The sequence below is a fragment of the Peromyscus eremicus genome, chromosome 13, assembly GCF_949786415.1.
Source record: "Peromyscus eremicus chromosome 13, PerEre_H2_v1, whole genome shotgun sequence".
In the NCBI taxonomy this organism is placed as follows: domain Eukaryota; kingdom Metazoa; phylum Chordata; class Mammalia; order Rodentia; family Cricetidae; genus Peromyscus; species Peromyscus eremicus.
Genome location: NC_081429.1, coordinates 1,643,015 through 1,667,004, shown reverse-complemented (window position 1 = coordinate 1,667,004; position 23,990 = coordinate 1,643,015). Strand labels below are relative to the sequence as shown.

Below are 23,990 nucleotides of genomic sequence, written 5' to 3'. Positions count from 1 at the left end.
AAAACAAGAATTGAATCCAAAATACATACATGACACAGTGTAGCGAACCGAGGTTTTGTGCCTGTACATGTTGTTGCAAATCTCAGACAAAGCTGCTTAGCACTTGGATTTTTATCTTCTTTTCCCTGTGATCTCACAGTTTGGGAGTTACAGAAAGTTTTACATTCACCATGAGTCTGTCTGTATATCAATGACTTTGAGCAGTGAACACTCTTTGTAAAGAAAAAGCAGAGGAGAAAAAGGTTAGCATCCAGGCCCTTACACACCTTAATAACGTGCATTTGCACACCTTAAAACACCTTCTTAGACCCTAAAACGTTTTCGTAGATCCTCTAGCTTTCATATCTTCACATAAACTCTACACCTTAAAACACCTTCTTTATATCTCATTCTCCAGGAGACACAGGTGGTTGATTACTGAGGGCAGCCATTGTAGAGGGAGGTCCTTTAAATAGAGGAAGAGTAAAAAGTTACATTGAAATCTGTTCTGTGAGTTTATCTCTTGTCTGAGTGTGGTAACAAGGTTAGTTGTGTCTAGACTTGGTAGTAGCTCTAGGAGAGAAAGAGGCTGTGGCCCGAATTTTACACAGGAAGAGAACTGAGAAGGCCTCTGAAGCCTTGGTTGCTGCCGTTAAACTGACTAGCCTAGTCATCAACACCATCAGAGCTCTGAGATGGATGAATTTTACCTGAGTAAGCAGAAGTGCAGACCAAGCAGCTCCTAAATCTATTAAAAATGACAGAGACTTAATGGCTACTGAGCTGGTATTTTACAGGTCCACTCTTTCTTCAAGAAGTGTGCCAAAGCTAACCTGCAGGGGGCCTCCAGATACGCCAGTCCCTGCACCAGCTTAGAGGACACCACCTGGGTGAGTACTAGCAGGTTGACTTCGCCCACATGCCCACTTACAAAACGCTCTGCTATCTCTTATCTCTTATTGACACCTTTACAGGATGGATGGAGGCACTCCCCACCTCCAGGGAAACAGCAGATGTGATGACTCAGGTACTCCTGGAACTCATCATCCCCAAATTTGGCATGCCATTCCCCCAAGCTCCTGGGACATCAATGCTGGTACCACCTCTCCAGGCTCAAGCGGGCACCTTTCCAGGATGGATGGACTGTCCAGCAACTGGGACCCTCTACCCTCTGGTTTTCCAGATTGTCCCAATGAAGGGCCTGCTGCTCTTCTGCCTTGCTCATTCATCTTTGTCAGTACAACCCGGGAACATCTCTTACTGGCAATCTTACTGGCACATTCTTACTGGCAATCTCCACTCTCCCCATGGCTAGTCCCATTCATAGGGCCGGTGATAACAACCTATTTTTTCTCCTAGCAATTTGCCTTCTCTGTTTCCTCAAGAAACAGATCCCCGAGGCCTCCATGATGGCAGTCAACAGGATGCTTCTTCACTCACACCTCTCTCCGAGCATGAACCCACTGACTCCTCCTCCCACAGCGTCCCATGCCAACAGGAAGTAGCCAGACTTGAACTAGCACGCATATATTCAAGAAGGTTGGGATATTCCATTGGAAGCTCCACCTCCGCCTTCCTTCTCTCTGGCCAAACACTGACCTTCATAAAGCCTGCTAAACCACAGCTCCTCCCCTAGAGCTGCTCAAGACCACGCCTACAGGGTATTTCAGCTCTGGTCCATAGACCTGCCATGTGTGGGGTGCGGGGTGGGGGGTGACGTGGGTGGGTCGGTTGCGGGAGCCCACCTTACTTCTTGGGGGACTTGAGAGTCACCGCAGAGTGCTTTGCTCATTAAATCTGGACTTTTAATTCCGCTTAATCTGGCTTATTGCTTCAGCAGAGAAACGTACTACCAGGGATACAAAAATACTTATCAAGCTGCAGTGTCACATCTTGGCTGCTGCTGCTGCTGTGTCCTGCTAGGTCCCTGAGAGCAGGCCAGTGTAAATGCCTGAATGTTAACACTGGAAGTCCCTGGAGTGCTTCTCTCCTGACATGCTCACCCTGTAAACTGCAGTTTCAGACATAGAAGATGTGTGTTCCTTTACTCTAGCAGTCTGAGCAGAGGCCAGGTGTCTGTGGGGTGAATCATTGTCTGGTCCTCCTCCCTCTTTCATTTTTTATAAGAGCCACTACTTTCAAATAGAAATAGCACCTTGTAGAGATTGTTGACCCACCCTATTATGTTCTGCACAGTCCTGAGAATCGACTATGACAGCCATACTTTCAGTTTTGAATGGGTGAGTTTATTAAGTATGTAACAAGCCAAAGTACAAGAGTAAATATAAAAACAAGAAAGTATCATTAACCATATGCTTGAAATTCCCAGGGGGAATTGACTTGGGGAGTCCTCGGGCAGGGAGGCGGGGGGGATGGCAGAGCTCCCAGTGGAGTTCAGGGCAGAGCAGAATTAGCCTTTGGTGAGGCTTCCAGGTTGAAGAATAAATAGCAACAAAGAGATAACATCATCAAATTGGATGCTCACAACAGCCAGTGGAAACTGTCTATGGAAGCCGAGCAGTCAGCCACAGTTCCTGATTGAGTTTTCTCTCCATGGCTGAGTTCCCAGGGCTGAACTTCTGGCTACTCATTCTCGTTTTATATCACAGGAAAAACAGTTGTTATGTCTGTTGGAATGGTTCACCTTCTAGCTGTTCCCAAGCACAGTGTTTTCACTCTTGGCCTGTTTTGCTAGTTTCTCTGCTCAGTCACTGGGTTAGAGGGGCCAGGCCATCCTTAGAAAAGATGCTCTGGAGGACATTTGGAGACAAACATACTTGGGTTTAAAATGAGGAAAGGGTACAATCTTGCTTCCAGAGTCATCTTCTCAGTGGGCTCCCTCAGCACCTGACAGTTCACCATTATGGTGCACATTGCAAGTGTTAAGTTTTATTTAAGAAGATAATTGAACAGGAAAGGCAATATAGAAAGTCAGAAGCTGAAGTGTGGCAGGAGTGGACGGTGGGCTCTCTGAGCATTGTGCTGTTGATGGCTAGAGGGATGGATAGTGGAGAGAACAGAAAGGAAGGCCTATGTTAACAAAACAGTGTGCTTACATGGCTGAGGTTGTTTGCTTGTATCATTGATTGAAAAAATTATTTTGAAATTCTTCTCAAATAGGCTTCCTACTGTGACTCCAAGGTTGTTGAACTTGCTGTTCTGAAAGAGAAGTAGGAAATCAGTGATAGCCATCGCTTGGTAAGCTTGGCCAGCCAGTCCCCGGATAACCCAGAACCTTGCTTAGACTGTTCCAAGTGGGGAGGTTTAACCCAGTTAAGAGGAGGTTGAGGTGGTGGTGGTGGGTGGCTCCCAGATGGCTCAGTGGGAAAAGGCACCTGCTGCTACGCAGACTGAGTTCAATCCCTGGGACCCACATGGTGGAAAGAGAACTGACTCCAGCAAGTGGTCCCCTGACCTCCATCCATGCACCTGCCCCCTGACATGCACTGATCCACAAAGTAAATCAATAAAGTGTAACCATTTTTTTTTTAAAGAAAGAGGTCATAGTCCATGATAGTTTGGTTATGTCTTTTTCTTGGAAAGACAGAAATAAAACTAGTATTGCAGGCTGAATATCCCTTGCTCTAGATGCCTGAGATCAGCAGTGGTTTGGGTTTTAGATACAGGATATTTGCCTGTACATAATGAGATACCACAGGAGTGGGACTGAAGTTAAAATCCAAAAATTCATTTGGTTTGCATAAATATTTCACAGATAGCTCAAATGCAATTTTATACAATATATTTCATATATTTTGCGTGAAGCAAAGCTTTCGTGGTATGAGATTTTCCACTCCTACTGTGTTGGTGCTAGGTGAGGTATGACAGCATACAAATGCTTAGAGAAATTAACGGGGTCATCCTTTTCCCTGCACTTTTAAGCCCTTGGAAACGTATTAGGATGCAGGAGTAAAGAATTTGGAGAAGAGGCAGATGCTCAATGCAGCAACTTAAAACTTTGAAATGCTAGCAGGGCAGTGGGGCACACCCTTTTGTCCCCAGCCTGGGGAAGTGGAGGTGGGTGGATCTCTGTGAGTTCAAGACTGTTCGCATCTACATAGCAGGACCTTCCAAATGTGTCCTTTCAGCAAGTCACTTGTCCCTGCCTAGTTAAAAATCAACTAAAAGGGGCTCAAACTAGCCACAAAAGCTAAACTGACAGAAGGTTATTCATGTTAGGCCTAACACTAACAAGGAGTAGGAGGTAAACTCAGCGACAGTGAATTCACTTAGCTGTATCTTATCTCATACACTCACCCTGGATTTGGGCGCAAAGAACAGTCTTGACTATAGAGCTAAAATAAAAAGTAACGGAGTGACATTAATTGTTCTTTCTAGGTTGATCAGAGACAATGGAGTAGAGTTTCTACATCCCAAACTCATGTCACCCTGGACAAAATGAAGTTTTCACGCCCACTTCATGCCTCAGTGGACAAAGACTCAACGTGACCATTTCATTAGTACCTCCTTCCCCACTTCTCAGTTGCCTATCTTGACCTCTGTCTGGTATTCCAGACTCAGGCTGTGCTTTCTTTTCACTACAGCTTGCTTAGACTTCCTTCTGGTCTCCCCTCAGATCTTTGGGAAAGTGTTTTAAAGACAATCTTAGGTCACCTCATCCAATGACTGGGGGGGGGGGGGTGTTCTAATTCTGTGGCACTTTTTAAAAGATTTATTGTTATTTATTGTAATTATTATTAAAGTATTATTAATATTGTTATCCATCAGATGGAAGGTCAGAGCATCACTTAGCACTTCCCAGATAAGCTTCTTGCAGTAGATGGGAATCAACAGAGACTCACGACTGGACAAGGTGTAGAGACTAACTTTGGAGCACTCAGCTCTAAATGGGGTATTTTTTTTATCAAACCCCTCCCCTCAGGGCTCAGGGGTCTATGTGGAAGAGGAAGTACAAAGACTGTAAGACCCCGAGGTGGAAACAGCATCTTCCAGACACAAGAGAGCTCACACACAAATGAACGGTTCAAACCAGACAAACCCCCAGCACAGAGAAGAAGTAAACACAAAGTCACACCCCTACTCAAAAAGCTATTTGCAGTTGGTACCTGCTGGGAAAGTGGATATCAGTTTTCTCCAATGGAGTGTCACTGGGTGTATCAGCCTTTCCAGGACAGGCCCCATGCCTGGGGGTAGTTGGTCAACATAAAACAGACCCTGTGGGTTTTTGTTCTTGTGTGTGTGTGTGTGTGTGTGTGCACTTTTTATATTGTTTTGCTATCTTTTGTCTTGGTTTGTTTGTCTGATTTTTAGTTTGTTTTGATTTTTATTTTTTTGCTTTTTCCTTTTTTTTTGAGAGGGAGAGAATCTGAAGTCAAGTGGATTGGGAGGTGGGGATGATCTGGGAAGAGTTGGGGGAAGGGAGAGAATATGGTGAAAATGAATGAAAACAAAATTTTAAAACAGAAAATTAATTAATTAAAATATACTTACTATTATTGTTGTTACTAATGTTTGTTTGTTTGAGACAGGGTCTCATTGTGTAGCCCTGACTAGCTTAGAACTTGCTTCTTCTTCTTTTTTTTTTAAACTAGAACTTGCTTTGTAGACCAGGCTGGCCTTAAATTCACAGAGATCTGCCTGCCTCTGCCTTTGGTGTTTTTATTATGTTTAAGCATGTGTACTTATGTGTGGTGTGTACATGTGAGTGCAGGTGCCTGAGGAGTTAAGAAAGGGTGATGAATTTCCTGGTGAGCCCCCTGATATGGGTGCTGGGAACCACCTGATGTGGGTACTGTTCCTTTCTGAGAGCAGTAAGTGCTCTTAACTACTGAGCCATCTCTCCAGCCCTGGGGCAAGAATTTAAGAATTTTTTGCTCCAGCACTAGGACATTTAGATACTAAGAAATTTGAGGTTTTGCAATGTGAGAAGTCTGATTTTCTCTCTTTATAGATGAAAAATGCTGGCTGTCTTTAAAATACACTTCTGTTCCCTGCAACACTGAGCAGCTCTGTAGCCTGTTGCTCTCCGGGGTGAAAGTCGACTGCTCAGCAGTGAGCTTTCGGAGGTCCTATGTGAGTCAGGTTAATTTCCCCTCCTGCAGCATGGGGCTTTCTGAATCCCTGCTCAAATTTGACGTGTAGAGGCTTGCCCCATGGTGAGGGCAGTTAGAGCATCAACCTGACGTGAGAAAGTGAGAAAAAGTGACTCAATTAAAAGAGAAACAGAAAGCAGAGGCTCTTACTTTATAGATTATGCTGTGGTTCTGAAAGATGCGGCGCATGTCCTCCACAAAATGTCGTACTGAAAGGTATGCCTTCTTATTCAGCTTGTACTTGATTTTGCCTAGCCACATGTGCTCCCGGAGCTCTGGAAAGTTCTCTCTCCTCTGTTGAGGAAAACACCGAAGGGAGGGCTGTCAGCATAGTCCTGAGTCGGCCTCCCTTCCACACACTCCCATGGTTATGGATTCTGAATGTGTATCTCTACTGCCTCTAACTCACAGGGTGAAATCCTAACCCCTGGTACACTGGAACTAAGAAGTAAAGCCTTTGCCATTAGGTTATGAAGGTGCAGCCCCTGGGAGTGGGATCAGTGCCTTATTAAGACTCCGGGAAGCTCTTTCTTTTCACCATATGAGAGAACAGTCAGAAGTGAGCCGCCTGCATCCCCGAAGACTTTTAGCCAGTTGTGTTGGCACACACCTTTATCCCAGCGTTTGGGAGGTGAATCGCTGGGAGTTGGAGGCCAGTCTGGTTACCTAGTGAGTTCCAGGCCAGACAGAGATACACAGTGAGACTCCGTCTCAAACAAAGAAGTCAAAAGCCCTCACCACAGCCCAGTTTGTTTTCCTGCACGTTGGCCTCAGACGGCCAGTCTTCAGAACCATAAGAAACAAATTTATATTGTATATACTACCTCAATCTATGGTAATTTGCTATGCATGGCTACCTGCACAAAGATAGCCATCAACAGGCAAAGAGAAAGACAACTTGTCTGGGAATAAGATCACAAGATTTCAGTTTGTTGTTGTTACTCACTTTCTTTGGTTTGGGGATAAAAAAGCGACTTTTTGAATGGCAGTAGATACTCAAGAGAAGCAGTTCACATTTCTGCAAAAGATGAAAGACAATTCTAAATGAAAGGTAACTTAGAGAGAAAAGGACTGCTTAAATTCCAAGGTGCAACAAATGACTCACAGACCTTTACCTCCTTGAGACAAATATGAAATGCAGCTACTCTCTGGAGTATGAATTTTACCATTGGGTCACATGATCAAAAGCACATCACAATTTACATTAGGGTTTTGTTCCTCACCATCTGTGAGACTGTTCTTTCTGCCAACCAAAAAGAGGGGCCTTCAACTTCACACTGACTCACCAGCTGCTCCTCAGGCAACATCTTCCTCTTCAGGACCTCCGATTCCTTATAACGTGCTTGATTTTCTTGGCACCTTAACTGATCCTTTATCTTGCAGAAGACACAACTCCATGGGCCACTGAGAGGTCAAGCATAAAGTGAGCAAGGGCAGAGTCTGTGAACCAGCCTCCATTCCTGTGGCTGATAAAGACCTCTGTTCAAGAATGGCAAGTGGTTTCCACCTTGCATTCAACTTCACTCTTGGAGGACACTGTACTGGAGCTCCATGTGGGTTTGATATGCAAAGATAACCCCTTCTATCAATAGTGAGTATGTTGAATGAGGTGGTACCCAAGGAAGTGATGAATTCCTATTGATCTCAAAACTAGAAATTTCCATCTGAGCACTGGGAGCTTGACAACAAGCCATGTTTGGTCATAACAGTGAATTTGGTGCCTTAAGCACAGGAGTCTTGAACCTTGATGAGCCAATTAGATGAGAGTTACAATCAGAAGACCAAAAAGCAACTCTTGCTTCTCAGTCTTGCTGAATAAGCATAGCAAAAGCTACAGGTGTCCTTTCATTTGACATTGCTGGGTCTTCAGCTAGAATCTGTGTTATGGAAACTTATTGGAAAGGAAATTTACATATGGTGTCAATATTTTCCATTTTACCCCATATGCTGGCTAATTTTATATCAACTTGAGTCCATGGAAGAGGAGACCTCATTTGGGGAAAATGCCCCGACCAGATTGGCCTTGTGGAAAAGCCTATGCTGCACTTTCTTGGTTGATGATTGATGTGGGAGTGTCACCCTGGGCAGGTGGTCCTGGGTGCTATAAGAAAACAGGCTGAACAAGCCATGAGAAGCAAGCTAGTAAGTAGCACAACTCCATGGCCTCTGCATCTGTCCCTGCCTCCAGGTTCCTGCCTTGACTTCTCTGGATGGTGGATTATGAACTGCTAGATAAAAAAGTCTTTCTTTCCAAAGTTGTTCTTGGTTGTGGTGTTTTATCACAGCGATAAAAACTTGACTAAGACACCCTAAGTTTCATTCATTTCAATGACCCTTCTTAACAGTACTGGCTCTTCTTGTCCATTCAGTTTTTTTCAAGGTACCCATTACAAAATGCTCCAGGTGGGGTGTTAGGAGCTGCATGTGGGCAGAGTGAAAGGGCTGATTCATTTTGTGCCTTGGTAGCTTGTCTAACTAGTCAGAAGAAAATCCTCTGAGATGGTGTTCTGGGAGCACTGGGTGGTCTTATGACTCCTCCTGTCACCAGAGGGCAGTGCTCTCTTAGAGGATTTCAGGTAGAGATCAGTCCATGGGGCACAGTAGTTCCATCCACACCATTTACAGAACTCATCCAATCCCTTCTCAACCTGTTGGAATCTCTGCATACTATCTGCATACTACTACATACATACTATCTCTGCCCAGAGACACAGATAAAGCAAAGGAGTGCTTTGGTGGGGTTAGGGGTGGGATGCTGACACACAGAACTTACAGTTCTCATGCAGGGCTCTGCAACCCAGAATCAACTAGGTTGGTAGAATGTTGAAGTGGATTTCTAACGGCTTGACACAACCCAGCTTTAGCAACTTTGCAATTCAGTAGCGGGGAAGAGGAATACATGGTTAAAGCCAACAACCGCAACATGGTGCTATTACCCCCGTGGAGCACATAGGTGAGATGGAGTGAGACTTCTCTCAGTTGACCGCTTTCAAGGCCTTTATTTCCATTAATCTGCTATGAGTGCTGAGAAACAGCTCTGGATACTTTGGGTTTTGACACTAACGTTCTTGTTCCCATTGTATCAAGACACTCCACTGGAGACAGCAACCCAGCAGGGTGTGTGTGTGTGTGTGTGTGTGTGTGTGTGTGTGTGTGTGTGCGCGCGCACACGCGCGAGGTGTAGGAAGGAAGTGTGCCCTGAGGAGGAAGGGCCAGGGGGCAGGACTGTCTTACTAACCTCTTGTCTTCCACAGGCGGGATGTGGCATTTCTTATGATAGAATTTTCCACAAATAGCACAGTGGCACAATCTCCATCCTCGGCAGCACACTGTACACTGTTTTGAAATTTTCAGCTACAAGAAGAAATGTTGCAGACATCATCAAGAGCAGTCTGAGCCCAGAATGCTAGAACATGTTGACTTTGCGTAAACCAAGGTGACCCAGAAATCTCTTTACTCCAAAGTATATTTCAAATATTTATTTTACGTGTGTGTTCCTGAGTGTATATACATGCACCACATGAATGCAGTTGCCTGCAGAGGCCAGAAGTGGGAATCATACCCCTGGCCTTGAATTTGCAGGTGGTTGTAAGCTGCCATGTGGGTGCTGGGAATCAAACCTGGGTCCTCTGGGAGAGCAGTGTAGTACTCTTAACTATTTATGTGTCTCTCCAGCCCCTCTCCTCAAAATATTAAGGACTAGTATTAAACAGATATTTTAGAAGAAGGCATTCTGGTATGAAATGAAGTTCAGGGAATTGCTGGGATATGTCAGACTAGAAAGGTTTACACTGTGAAAACAGCGATTCTGACATGGAAATACAAACCCCATTGTAGTAACAACAGTAACAAAAGAGGTGAACTAAAGATAACCTGACAGATTTATTACCCAGGTAAGTCTGACTCCAATATAATGTCTTATTTGGCTTAATTAATTATTACTTAATTTCATCATTATCATTTTTTTGAGAGGGGGGCTCATGTAGCCAGGTCTAGCTTGGGTTCTGATTCTCCTGACTCAGTTTCCAAGGTGACATTTCTAATATTCAAGGAATGTGGTCAGGGGAGCCTCCTAGGTTGAAGAGCTGGTTCTGCTGTGAATGTGGGGTTCCTTGGGTTCTGTCCTGTACCCTCCACTCATTGCATTTGCCTCAATATCCACAGCTCCTCCCATGGCCGCTCCTCTTCTCATCTTTCAGGCCTGCACTCTGGCCTTGTTTTGAGCCTCCAGCATTCACTCTCTGCTTCTCTAGGGAGGTCTTTATTGTTCTGTAATAATGCCCGTGTTCCTCCTTTACAATGATCCTTTAACCTCCCATCAGGTGAAGCGGGGATGTGAACCCTGACTCATCTCTGCCTCTCCCTGTCTCAGATACCCAGCTCTACACCAGTCATGCTCACCCTAAGTTTTAAGTCTCACCTCACGCTTGTGTAGGGCCTGATGCTACTGGGATGTAGAATTCCTTACTCATGACATCACCAGCAAAGGAAAACCTCTAACAAGTCAGGGCTGAAGTGAATAAAATAATTTGTGGTTTCTCTCTTCACCCAGACATTTACTATGACACAAGAACTACACACATTGTTCAAATTCTAGGCTTCAAACATGAAGCTGGTCCATGGGATCTCTTTATATAGGAACCCTGAATGGCCCATGAGGGACATGTTTGGAGGCATCTGTCTCCAACAGGGTCCCACAGCAGGTGAGACTATGTTTGCTAAACACTATTTTCAGGCTGCTGGGTCAAGATTTCTGAGTCATTTATTAAAAACTCTGCAAGCGGGGCTGGCAAGATGGCTCAGAGGTTATAAGCACTGGCTGCTCTTCCAGAGGTCCTGAGTTCAATTCCCAGCAACCACATGGCGGCTCACAGCCATTTGTAATGAGATCTGGTGCCCTCTTCTGGCGTTCTGCATGTACACAGGCAGAACACTGTATACATAATAAACAAACCTTTGAAAAAAAAAACCAAACCTCTGCAAGTGAGTATTGAGAAAGAGCATTTCAAAGGCAAATCTACATAGTATTCCATTGTCTAGAAACCTGGAAGCCTGGGGTTTATCTTTTTAATGTGGGTGTAGAACCCAGGCCCAGGCAATCACTGTACCATTGAGGCACATCTTCATACATCTCCCGCCCCCTTTTAGTGGCGCTCCCTCCATGGTGCTAGAGTTTGAACCCAGGGGACCTGGAGTGTGATAGACAAGCGCTCTACCACTAGGCAAACACTTTACCACTGAGCCATGCCCTCACCCCTTTGGCTTTTTTTTTCCTTTTAATTTTATGTGTATGGATGTTTTGCTTGCATGTATGTCTATGCATCTCTTGTGAGCCTGGAGTCCACAGAGGACAGAAAAAGAAGTCAGATTCCCTAGAATTAGAATCACAGATGCTTGCAGGCCATCATGTGGATGCTGGGTTTTGAACCCAGGTCCTTGGAAGGGCAGCAAGTGCTCTTAACCACTGAGCCTTTCTCCAAACCCCCTTTTTTAAAAACAAGGAATTTGTTCTCTTATTTAGTTGTGGTGATATCTGTAATCTAAGAAATAAAGTTTGCCTGAAGATCAGAGGACAGAGCCAGCCATAGAATTAGCCACAGAGGTCAGGCAGTGGTGGCACACACCTTTAACCCCAATACTAGGAAGGTTGAGACAGGAAGTGATATGGCTGGGCAGAGAAAGGAATATAAGGCGAGAGGAGACAGGAATTCACTCCCTTGCAGAGGCTCTGTCAGGCTGAGGAGTTGGTGAGGTAAGATCTTTCAGCTTTCACCCTGATATGTGGCTCCAGGTTTTTATTATAAGACGATTTAGGATTTGTGCAATATTTAGTAGTAATTGTCAACATATTATAGACTAAAATCACTCATGGGATTAAAAAAATTTCCAAGCTTGAGAATGTAGTTTAATGGTAGAGTGTTCAATCTAGCGCAAACAAGGCCCTAGGTTTGTCCTTAACACTGAGGAAGAAAAACAAAACAAGTGTCTAGGATCCCATCAACATCAATTTCAATTCACCGAGTCTGGGCTGGAGCCAAGCACTGGATGCTTAAACATTCTGAGGGGTTCTAATGCACAGTCATCAGGTGAGATCTCTGCATCCTAAGCAGTGGTCCATGGACCAGAAAGCTCAGCATCTGCCTCAGTCATCCAATGAGTTATCCAGACTCTAGAGATGAGAGCTGAACATCTTGTCTTAGCAGAGGAACAAAAGAAGTGTGGTTGTATCTAAATCTGGTACCTTTGGAGGTCAGAAGAAGGCATTGGTAGTCCTGGGACTGGAGTTACAGATGGATGTGAGCTACCATGTGAATGCTGGGAATAAACCTGGGTCTTTTGAAAGAACAGCTAGTTCTCTTAATCATTGAGCCGTCTTTTCAGCTCCTAGGTTTCTAATAATTACATTTTATTTATGTATTTGTGTAGATACTCATGTGACACTTAGGTAGAGTGCAAAGGATACATTTTGGGAACTTGTTTTCTCTTTCCAGCACATGATTCCTGGGGGACTGAACTCAGGTCATCAGGCTTGGCGGCAAGTGCCTTTACCTCCTGAGTCTGTTGTTTTACTATTTTTTTTTGTTTACTTTTTCGAGACAGGGTTTCTCTGTGTAGCTTTGCACCTTTCCTGGAACTCGCTTTGGAGACCAGGTTGGCCTCAAACTCACAGAGATCCGCCTGCCTCTGCCTCCGGAGTGCTGGGATTAAAGGCGTGCGCCACCACCGCCCGGCTTGTTTTTACTATTTTTAAAGATTGTTCCCACCTCAATCTCAAATGTTTTAACATTAAATGGAGCACTGACCTTTTATATTGTATCATATTTTAAAATATCAACCACACAAATATCATATTATAAATTCCATTTTTATCATCATCAGTGAATTTAACAACTATGATGTGACAGAGATGGACAACTAACAATTTGTGGTTGATGACCTCAGACATCATAGCAGAAGGTCATGAGGCAGTTACCTTTTTCTTTGTTCGCTGTGGATTTTGTGGGTTTTCTTTCTGAAAGACAGAAAAGATCACTCATGTGATGGCTCCCAAGGTTTGTTCCCATCTCTATCTCAAATACTTTGATGTTCAAAGAAGCCTTGACTTCTTTCTTATACTGGTTAAAACAACAACTATGTGAGCACCATGGAACAAATTCAAATTTGGTCAGTTTTAAAACTTATAAGGCCATGGAGATGGAAAACAAATAATTTGTAGACAATAGGCTCAGACATCACAACAGGAACTCTTGGGATAAATACCTTTCTCTTTTTCCTTGGTGGGTCTGGTAGATGCTTTTTCTGAAAGACAGAGACGTTAATGTGGTGGGGTCTTTGTTTTTACTGTGTGAGCAAGGTATTTCTAATTGCCTTCTAGGTATTTCTGTCTGGATGTACCGTTGTTAAATACAAGGTGTCTTCATTGAAATGACTCCCCTTGTTCCCCATAGTGAGTCAAGGAGACATTTAGACCTCCTCTTTCTGGCCTGGTGGTTTTCACGGTGAGCTCAGACAAGGGATGCCACTTGAGCACTCACAGCTTCCTGATACCCTGAGGGCTGGTTTTTCATGCTCTTTGTTCCCCACGCAGAAAGCCCCATTCTACACTTTGTCAGAACTGTCTTCCTTTATGACCCAGCTCAGTGAAGACTGTTACATGACACGGTTTTAATCTGAAACCCAGAAATAGCCATCCCACCTCTTAGCTACAACATCATTTCCTGCAGACACCTCTCCTCACAGTAGTAACTGCAGGTAGGGTATGACGGTTTAGCTTTCTCCTGGCCAGTACATCTGTACTCCCCATGACTTTAGATGCAGTTTAGTCTATACTCCATGAGCAAACTTTTTGCTTTATTGTGAGAATGACACAGGGAAAGGCCATCTGAGATTCACGACAGAAAGATCAGTGTACCCTAAGCCAAAAGAAATAGATTCAGCTACCAGGGAAACCTCCTGATTTTCCCAATTCAGGGGGTTGATATAAATGAAAAGCAAAGAACTTATTTCAAAATACAATTTCAAAATTATTTTTCTTTTATGTGATGATATTTTGTGTATGTTCTAACAAATAAAGCTTGCCTGAACCAGCTACTAGTTAGCCATAAGAGGCCACAAAGTGGTGGCACACACACCTTTAATCCCAGCACTAGGGAGGTTGAGACAGGAAGTGATATGACTGGGTGGGGAGAGAAGTATAAGGCAGGAGGAGACAGGGTCAGTTCGTTTTGGCTGAGGATTTCATAGAGGGAAGAACTAGTGGCTGGCTGCTCTGCTTCTCTGATCTTTCGGCTTCCACCCTGATATCTGACTCTGGGTTTTTATTAATAAGACCAATTAGGGTTCCTGCTACACTTTTATTTTGGGGTAGATGGAGTTGAGTTAGGTCTCACCCTGTAACCTGTCCTGGAACTTGTTACAGAGTCTAGGCCAGCATCAAGCTCTGAACAATCTCCCTGCCTCAGTCTCCCAAGTGCCAGGATTACAGGTGTGGCCCACCACGCTCAGCTGTTCAAGAACAAGTGTGAGATGACCAACTGGAAGAAGTGCTGCTGGAACATTCTGTAACTCAGGCATCCACATGGGTGCATTGTTTTCAGATATGTAATCATCTATTATTTTCATCACTGGCATTCTAAGTTTAAATTATATTTAAATTTAAATTATATCCATGCTACCAAATTTTATGCAACTAGTTAATGGTAAAGGTCACAGTCTTTTCTTCTACCATCCAAAGGATCCAAGTTAATGTATTTAACAGGATTAAGCTGTAAAACAAGCCAGCCAAGCTAACACCTGAGTGGTATACTGGCAACAACCCATGCCATGGAACCTGACTAAGAAGAATATAGTGGTATTGTGGACACAGACATTCTGCTAACATCTGGTACCAGTGAATTATGGCAGTGAAATCCTTGGTTGAAGCTACCAGTGACAGAGAGAGGGCTTCTAATCAGTTGTTTTACCCCAGAATAATGAAGGTACATGTCACATGGAAGCTTTTAGTCCACCATCTTCCCAGGAACCATGGGAGCCATGTGCCCCCAGAGTACCTTTATCAGTTCTTTTAGGGTCCATCCATAGCAACGTATGCTTTGCCTCCAGTTCTTGGATTTTTCGCGGCCTCCTTTGATTTCAAACTGCCTGGGGGTGAACCATTGACCAGTCTCACTCTGTATACTCTTCTCATGAATACCTGTAAGACCAAGACAGACTGAGCCTCCAGCTACGAAAACACCTGTTCTTAGCTGTCATCATCCTGGATCAGGAGGGCATGCATTTTCCTCTCAGGCACCAGGGGCCACACATTCAACCTGATAGGCAAGGACAGAGAATGACTACCACTGACATTACCTTTTATGCTTTCTCTAAAAATAATTCATTTCTTTCATGTGTATTGGTGTTTTGTCTGCATGTGCGTCTGTGCACAACATCTGTGCTTACCGCCTACAGAAGCCAGAAAAGGGCATTGGATCTCCTGAGACTGTAGTTATAGATGGTTGTGATCCACTAGGTGGTTGCTGGGAATTGAACCTGAGTCCCCTGGAAGAGCAGCCAGTGCACTTAACCAGAGAGGTATCTCTCCAGCCTTTAACATTATCTTTAAAAATATTCTACTGTAATATTGAAAGATTTAAAAAAAAAAAAAAGGAATGGCCTTAAAACACGACCAGGATTCTTGCTCTTCCTTATGCTGTGACCCTGTGTAGGACCAACTTGCATTTCAGAAAGGTGAGTGAGGGCAGAAAATCCCTGCTGGGCTTGTGAGTCCAGCCTTGAGGAAGGTGTCACCACAGCTACTTGTACAACATTAATCTTCAAGGTCATGAGAGCTAATTATTATTTCTCATATTTTAGACTCATGGCTAGTTGATGTTAAAAGTGATTTTGGAAATGTTATCTACAGGGAATAGCTAAATTACGTATAGGCAGTAGAATCATAGGGAAAGTACTTATTTACTGATAACAAAAGAACTATATTGGGGCTAGGGAGATGGTTCAGTGGTTAAAAATACTTGGTGCTTTTGCAGAAAACCCAGGTTCAGTTCTCAGAACTCCCGTGGTGGCTCACAGCCATCTGTAACTCCAGTTCTGATGACCTCTTCTGGTCTCCATGGCTACCAGGCACACTCAGTGCACAGATACATATGCAGCCAAACACTTGCAGTCAGTAAATAACAATAAATCTTAAAGAAAGAACTGCGTTGTGGAAAGGAAGGTCAGTCATGATAGAGGACCAGTGGTACTGTACTTGAACAATTATAATTTTTACAATATTTTATGTCTAGTATCTTTTTTCTTATAGCAATATGGTAAGAGAAGCTTTGTTCTCATTTCTTAACAGAGGATGTTCGGTGTTGGAGATACTGGTGCGGATGACAGAGAAACTGACTTGTGGTTTAGCTCTGGTTTGAGTGCCTCCCCTGCCCAGGGTTCATCTATTGAAAACCTGGTCCTTGACAGGGTGGTGTGTGAGGTGGCTCTAGATCATTGAAGGTGCTGCCTTTGCGGGGGATTAAGACAGTTGTCATGGACCCCATCACTGTCTGGCTTCCTGTCTTAGGATGCGTCATGCCCCTGCCGCGATGCCACCTGCCTCAGTCTCTCATATATGAGGCTGCCTGATCTTGGCCTTTTAGCCTCTAAATCTGTAAGTTAGATAGAGTAGCCTGACTTGAATATTTCAACAGAGCAAAGAACACTGGACTGATTAATACACCAAGAAAGCTGAAGTTTGACTGTGTTCAAATTCTAATTCAAAATCCTGTATTCTTTCTTACTTAGCTTCAAGTTTGACAGAAGTTACAGGTAATGGACCCACAAAGGTTGATGCTGACTTTCTCAGGCACATTCATTTCCCATCCAGGTGTGTTAGGGCTTATTCTAGTATGATATCGGCTTTTTTTCACAGGGTGCAGGGGAGGTAGCCTGATAGGCTAGGGATGTATGATATTTAAACACACAGAACTGAGCTTGGGGTACAGCTCAGTGAACGAGGGTTTACCTCACATGCACAAGAACCCGGGTTTAATCCCAGTACTGCAAGAAAGAGAAAAAGAAAAGAAAATACGGAAAATGCCCTCATTCCTGCTGTCTCTCTGGGGTTAACTAACACAGCAGGCCGGAGACTCTCCGTCGGCACAGTCGGCCTCTGGCTGCAGTCTGTGAAAGTGGCTTTGGGGAGAGCCTCTGTCACTCCCAGAAACACAAGAGTAACTTTCCATGCCGAAACTATTTACAAGCAGTTCATTTCACACACAAAACCTTTTTTCCTTGTGGGTATCTGGATTTGGTGTGTGCTATGGAGAGAGGTACCTGTATAATTCATTGCTGATAGAAGCCCTGGTCCTGGGCTTGGGCAGCCCCTTAGAAGAAAACCTTTCACATTTTTGCTGCTGGGGTAATTAATTGCATTCTGCATGTCCCACTAGGAAAGTAATATCAGGAGCTTCTGGCTCCTCTGGACTTGTCCTCTCATGCCCTCTTCTCATCATTTACATGGCCTCACAACCTTTCACGTCAGTAACGGGGTAACATTGCCTATATCATGAATCCCGCAAACTAGATATGGGATGAGATACCCACAACACAGGTGCCCACTCCCTACACAGTGCCACTGTCCAGGTGAAGAGCACAGATCTGGAAACTCACCTTGCTGATATTTCTCCTTATACAGAGTCCCCGTAGCATTACCACAGGTCACCGGAAGCTCAGGACGGTTAAAATCCACATTTCTTTGTCTGGGAATTCTCCGACCTGCATGGACACATTTCACTTTATTCTAGAACTGTGCACAACCTTTCCTCCACCCACTTTGGTATCTTGTTTCTGCAACTAAAAATGCATTGTGTTTTCCCATGGATTAATTATACTTGAAGGTATTTCTTTTGTGAATGATTATATCCCTATAGATAACACGCTCTGCTCCCAACCTCTGAACTCCTGCATAGTGACTGGAGCTGTGTGTGGCAGAATCCCAGCTCTCAAACTTGGCCATAGTGGCCACTGTACAGTGACTTTGCTACGAATATTTTGAAGAGATAGCTCTCATTATACAATGGCTCTGGAATTCTGTAGTTGGGAAAAATAACTCTGAAATTTTGTTCTGCTGTTGGAGGCATCTACTTTAGGAGGGGATGGAAGGGGGCACCCAGTGAGGTGGTGTTATCGTTCACCTTTCCTCTGATTAGCTGGCTTTCTCCTTTCCTCAGCCTGCCTGAGGACTCAGCAGTACTCTAGAAGATTCTGCAGGTGCTAGAGGAGCCCTGCATAACACTTTAATGGTGTGTGTATTAGAAACAGAAAGCCATGAGGGCATTTATATTCAAACAAGATGGTGCTGATGTGGACATCTGATGTAAGTCAGCTAACACCCACACACACGGCTGACACTGGACATGGGGGGAGGCTTGGGGGCAGGGGCGACAATGAGTTAGCACAAAATGGCCGACACCAGATATCTGGAGACCCCAAAGTAAATAGTGACGCCATCTGTCAGATAATCAGATCTGGCAGAGTGCCACTTTTGCATGGTTCTGTATAAATATGGCCTTGAGGTCTCCTTTGCCAGCTTGCCTACCTGTGTGTGTCTATCTGCAGGCCTGTGTGCCTACCTCCACTCAGCCTGCCTGCCTGGATGCCAGCACATGCCTGGGTGCCTGCTGATGTCTGCCTGCCTAGCAGCCTCAGTGCTGGTGAATAAAGTATGTCTCATTTGCCTGCAGCTTGTCAAAAATCTCTCCAACCTCCCAGCCTTCCAAGATCATTCCCATTTCCTGGCATCAGAGCACAGATCTCAGAGTGTGTGGGATTCAGTTCTATTGAATCAGACACTGAAGGCCTGAAGATGAACTTCCACAGCAGTGGCTCTGCCTTTCCAGCCAGTTAAGGGATCCATCAAAGACACTGTGGAGCTGGGATAGGGTAGAGCATCCCACAATTGCTTCAGAGCAGTCTATCAAAACAATATTGGCCCCAGCAGGGCACTCAACTGAATTCACCTGAAACCCTATGTCATATCCTTTTTTTTCAAATGTGCATTAGTGTTTTGCCTGTATGTATGTCTGTGTGAGGGTGTCAGATCTCGGAGTTACAGACAGTTGTGAGCTGCCGTGTGGGTGCTGGGAATTGAACCTGGGTCCTCTGGAAGAGCAGTCAGTGCTCTTAACCATTGAGCCATCTCTCCAGCCCCTCCTTTGTCACATCTCTACAGATAAATAAATTGAGTTAGAAAGGACAAGTGACAGGCTAAAGTCACATAGGATTAGGAATTAGAACACAGGTCTCGTATTACCATCAAGGGTTGTGTGTTTCTGTGGCTTTCTGTGTGGACAAGTAAAAGGTATGCTAAATATCACGTGGGTCACATACTTTATTTCCTCCCTCAAGAACCATCATCACATAGAACCGTCAGCACATAGAGACACACGCGGCTCTGGGTCCCTCCCAAATCAACTAACTAACCAGTGGAGTGGGAGTTATCAGCAATCTGTCGTGCTGCTGAAACTGACCAATGCTGATGATGCTCTTAAGATTTGGTACTGATTTCAACAGCCAATCAAGAAAACTAGCTTGTCACTCACTGCACTGAGTGCAGAATAGAGTTCAGTTACTTCATCAACTTTTGTTGTAGCACTTCTGACAAGTTGTGGACCCACCCTAGGTGCCCACCAGCAGAGGAATAGGTAAAGAAACTGATTTATGTACAGAGTGGAATTTCTTTCAGCTGTAAAAAGAAAATCAAAATGATGCCATTTGCAGGAAAGTGGATACAACCGAAGATCATCATTTTAGGCAAATTAAGTGAGCCTCAGAAAGACAAAGGCGTGTTGCTCTTATCTGTGGGTCTTAAGAATTTGTACAGAGACACAGAGTTATATGTACAGATGACATGAATGTAGGAGCAAAACTGTCCAGGAGACAAGGGGACCAACAGGAATGGGGAGTGGAGGGCCATGGGTCCTGTGGAATATGCTCAAAGAATGCTTATTTACATGCATGTAAATGGCCTGTGTGACCCAGTGTAATACATTAAAATGAAAAAATTTTAGGGCCAGGCATGGTGGCGTATGCCTTTAATCCCAGCATCCAGAAAGTAGAGCCAGGTAGATCTCTATGAGTTCAAGACTGCTTTATATAGGGTATTCCAGGCCAGCCAGGGTTGCATAGTGAGACCTTGCCTCAAAAACATTTTTAAAATATTCTTGTTCATTAAAAGTTGATAAACCACATTTTTCCTTACCTCTTTTTCTGCTTCTTCGTGAAGATGAGTTGATAGGTCTCCTTGGGAAAGCACCTGAAAAGACAACATACATGTCTCTTATTTATGCATCACATTGCAAGCAACATTTTACAAAAACACCATTTAAAACTAACTTTCCTGAAGTCTGTTTAGTACTTTCTGAAAATTTTGGAATCCAGATCAGAAGTCAGGAATATTTCCTATAAAGGCCTAGACAGTAAACATCCAAGGTTTTGTGGTCCATAATTTCCTTTGTGATTTCTCAGTTTTTCAGTCATATTAGGAAGCATCCACAGACTACATGTAAATAAAAGGGTGTGTTCTAATAAAACTTTATTTATAAATAGCTGGCAAGTGAAGTTTTTTCCTCTGGGCTATAGTTTGCTGACTTCTGATCTAGATTTAATTATAAAGGTGATAATTAGTAGGGTTGTTGACTAGCTATCACACACACACACACACACACACACACACACACACACACACAGAAAAAGTCACTTCATAAGCAGTATTAAGACTATAATGGCCAAATCTGTTTAAGTGGTAAAGTTGGGGAACATAGATGGCTGTTTGTTCCTCCTCAGTCTGTGCCCACAAGGCATCAATCACCACAAGGCCATACTTTAGGTAGTGCAAACCCGGGAAGTGGGGGACATCCTCCGTATACTCGGTCAGAAGTGCCCCTTCCTCTGAGCAGGTTGTGTCTAGATTGGACTGGGAAAGAATCTTGTCTTAGTGAGATGTAAGGAAGTCTTGAGATCAATGCTATTTCATTTTTTGGGTCTTAATCATAACAGTTACTCATCCTTTAAAAAAAATAATCCTATTGAGATATAAATGGCCCCATGAAACATCTATTGATTGATTGATACAAGGTTTCACTGTGTAGCCCAGGTTGGCCTCAAACTTGCAATCCTCCTGCCTCTTCCACTGCCGCCTCAGTCCTGAGATTTGCATGTGAGTCACACGCCCAGGCATGTTTTGATGAGTAACAGCTCAAGAGCTGGAGTGTTATGCCTCACAACTTGTTACCTTTATAAATAAGATAAATAAGACACTATGGAGATACAAGGAATGAGAGCTTCCTAGCCTTGCACAAAAGAATCACCTTGGTTTTTCATACTAAAGGTTTCAAGAAGCAGGTAAAATAGGAGGAAATGGACATGTCAAGGACACAGGTAAACCTTTCTTACCACCTTGTTTGTCCCCCAGAACAAATTGCTCTTAACTGATCAGTGATTGGACCAAGTTTGGTGATAGCTGTGTGGTGGGTGGGGGTGATAGGTTATCCACACTGGGGTCAGGGGGAGTGCTCAGTGTGAGACACCATCATTCATGATGCTGAAGTCCTAGATAAGCCCAGGGAAAACTCCGCACTTCTTCCTTCCCTCCACCCCGTGGTCTCACACAGAGCCACCTGTGCCCTGTCTGCTCTTTCCATTCGTACACAGCGACCAAACTGGACCTGGTCTCGCTCGGCTGCAGCCTCAGTGTGCTCCACAACAGCCACTGCTGAGCGGTGCGGGTTCTGCTCTCAGCTCCTCTCTGTTTAGACATTCTTGGACTTGTGGGCTAGCTGGTCCTTCTATCAATCAAAACCAATTGAAGACAAAGAAACAAAGCAGTGTTTTACTCTCCCGGATCACGTGTGTTAAAGCACTGGTGGCCTGGCTCCTGCCCCCTGCTGCTACACTGCATTTGGGCAATGCCTGGGTGAAGGAGGACTTGACTGCTCTTGGCTCTTTTTTTCTTAAGCTTTGAATATCCACTTTAAAAAATGATTTATTTATTTTTATTTTATATGCATGGGTATTGTAAGGGTGTAAGGGTGTTGGATCTCCTGGAGGCAGAGTTACAGGTAGCTGTAAGCTGCCATGTAGGTGCTGAGAATTGAACAGCCAGTGCTCTTAACTGCTGAGCCATCTCTCCAGCCCAGCTCGTCTAGTCTTAATAGCCACTTAATAATACTAAAACTGTACACCCATCATTTAAAATAATAATGCAGTTACAATTACCACATGCTATTTAAAACAATTTTGTAAATACTATGAATCATTCTAAGGGAGAGAGGTTGTCAGGGTATGAGTCTTGAGCTTTCTCAGAGTATCAGCAGGTGTCTGGATGTCTATGAACAATGTAATAGGACCCCAAATCCTGGATCAGGGCTCTTGTCTAAGCATGCTGCACAGAGCACAGAGGGGACAGGGGGTGTGGTCCTGCCAGCATCAACCTCCCCTACTCCAGGCCTCCGGAGAGAGGCTGCATTTCTTTTCTGTCCCTTTTTGTTGTTGCTGTTTATTTATTTGTTGAGATAGGCTCTCACTTTATAGCCCTGCTGGCTTGGGGCTCAGTATGTAGCCCAGGAGAGAGAGTGCATTTCCCCTGAACATAATTGTCAGGTATTTCCTTCAAGTCAAACCGAAGGTTTGATATGACCAACACAGAAGACAGGTCTCTGGGTAAATCAGAAAATGAGAGACTATCAGACTCACTCGTGTGTCACATAAAGATGAAAGTTATGCTGGAGGGGGTCAGTGGTGGCTGCTGAGTAGGCTGAGTCAGCAAGGGAATTTATGAAGAAATGTGATTCCTGTAGCTCGGAAGGAACTCTGTAGGTGGGAACTTCATGGGTGTGTTTGGCAGATCTGCTGCCCGAGGTGACAGTACTAGGCTGTTGATCTTCTAGAAGGACCATTTGATAAGTCTTAATTTCAAAGCAAGCCAGTCACTATCGACCTTGAGCTCTGCTTCTGCTGTACTAGGTAGGAAATTTATGATCACACATGTACATGCATATGCACATACACACACACACACACACACACACACACACACACACACACAATGAGATAGCAGGTTGCATGGAGGAAGAGGGGGAAGGAGATGGAGGGAGAGGCAAGGAGGGAGGCAGGGAGGGAGAATGAACACTTATTCTAGAATAACTATTCAATAATTTGTCGTATTTGGGCCAGAGACTGGCTAAGGGGAGACTGTGGTCAGTGGGGGCAGACTCCTCTCTCCTCTGTGCTCAATTCACTTCTTCATAGCAATTTTCTGTGGCTGAAAGGGAAGCTCAGGCAAGCTGTAGAATCACTTGCGCAGGTAACGTGCAGCTTAGGGGACACATACAATGGGGCAGAAATGAGGTCTAAGGAGCTGCCCTGGATGGCTGTGCAGGCCTTGCAGTGGACGACACCAGGACTAGCCTCTCCCCTTACCCTTCCAGTCAGTTACACCCAAGGAGCCATGGCAGAGGCTCCGCAGGCTGGAGAGGTGGCTCCCCGTGGTGCTTACCAAGTTGCAGGGACAGTTATAGACTGTGAAGTCACCCGAAGAGCTGGGTTGGCCTTGACAGGAGCCAATCTAGCATGTTATTTAAGTTTACAGATGAATCCAACTGAGGCAGAAGGGAAAAAGTGCCAGGCTCAAGTCTGCACAGTGACCTCATGGGGTTGATCCAGAGGTAGGGCAGCTGTATCATTTGTCATGTACACATGTTCATCCCGTTTTGCTTTATGGCTATTTCTGCCATTGAAAGTTCAGCAGAGGCTGTAGCGACCTTGCCTGACCACAGACGCATCAAGTCACTTGTTTATAGGGCTGCCATCTTTTATCCCTTTTCCCAACATACTTTGGAAACTGACTAAATTGGGTATATTTCTCAACAGTTACCATGGCTACAACGAGCAGTCACAGAAGTAGATTTGTTATCAGAAGTA

General features: G+C 44.3%; 1 protein-coding gene and 1 long non-coding RNA gene across 3 annotated transcripts in view; one reads left to right on the top strand and one right to left on the bottom strand.

Moving 5' to 3' along the window:
- The first annotated feature begins 612 nt into the window (after positions 1 to 612).
- LOC131923233 (uncharacterized) lies at positions 613 to 4,573 on the top strand. Its single transcript, XR_009382549.1, has 4 exons — positions 613 to 869; positions 954 to 1,006; positions 3,100 to 3,177; positions 4,318 to 4,573. It is a non-coding gene; the product is annotated as an uncharacterized LOC131923233 (long non-coding RNA).
- The window catches only part of LOC131923232 (nuclear autoantigen Sp-100-like), a 72,127-nt gene continuing 50,300 nt past the window's right edge, over positions 2,164 to 23,990 (bottom strand). The window contains exons 15-25 of one of the 2 annotated variants that reach the window (XM_059278184.1): positions 20,272 to 20,325; positions 17,682 to 17,786; positions 15,083 to 15,225; positions 13,293 to 13,331; positions 13,006 to 13,044; positions 9,271 to 9,386; positions 7,319 to 7,436; positions 6,979 to 7,050; positions 6,183 to 6,326; positions 3,036 to 3,138; positions 2,164 to 2,729 (exon numbers count right to left, since the gene is read on the bottom strand). In XM_059278184.1, the coding sequence (XP_059134167.1) occupies positions 2,728 to 2,729; positions 3,036 to 3,138; positions 6,183 to 6,326; positions 6,979 to 7,050; positions 7,319 to 7,436; positions 9,271 to 9,386; positions 13,006 to 13,044; positions 13,293 to 13,331; positions 15,083 to 15,225; positions 17,682 to 17,786; positions 20,272 to 20,325 (935 nt within the window). In that variant the 3' untranslated portion in view covers positions 2,164 to 2,727. Of the gene's footprint in view, positions 3,139 to 6,182; positions 6,327 to 6,978; positions 7,051 to 7,318; positions 7,437 to 9,270; positions 9,387 to 13,005; positions 13,045 to 13,292; positions 13,332 to 15,082; positions 15,226 to 17,681; positions 17,787 to 20,271; positions 20,326 to 23,990 lie in introns of both variants that reach the window. The other variant, XM_059278183.1, reaches the window with a different exon arrangement.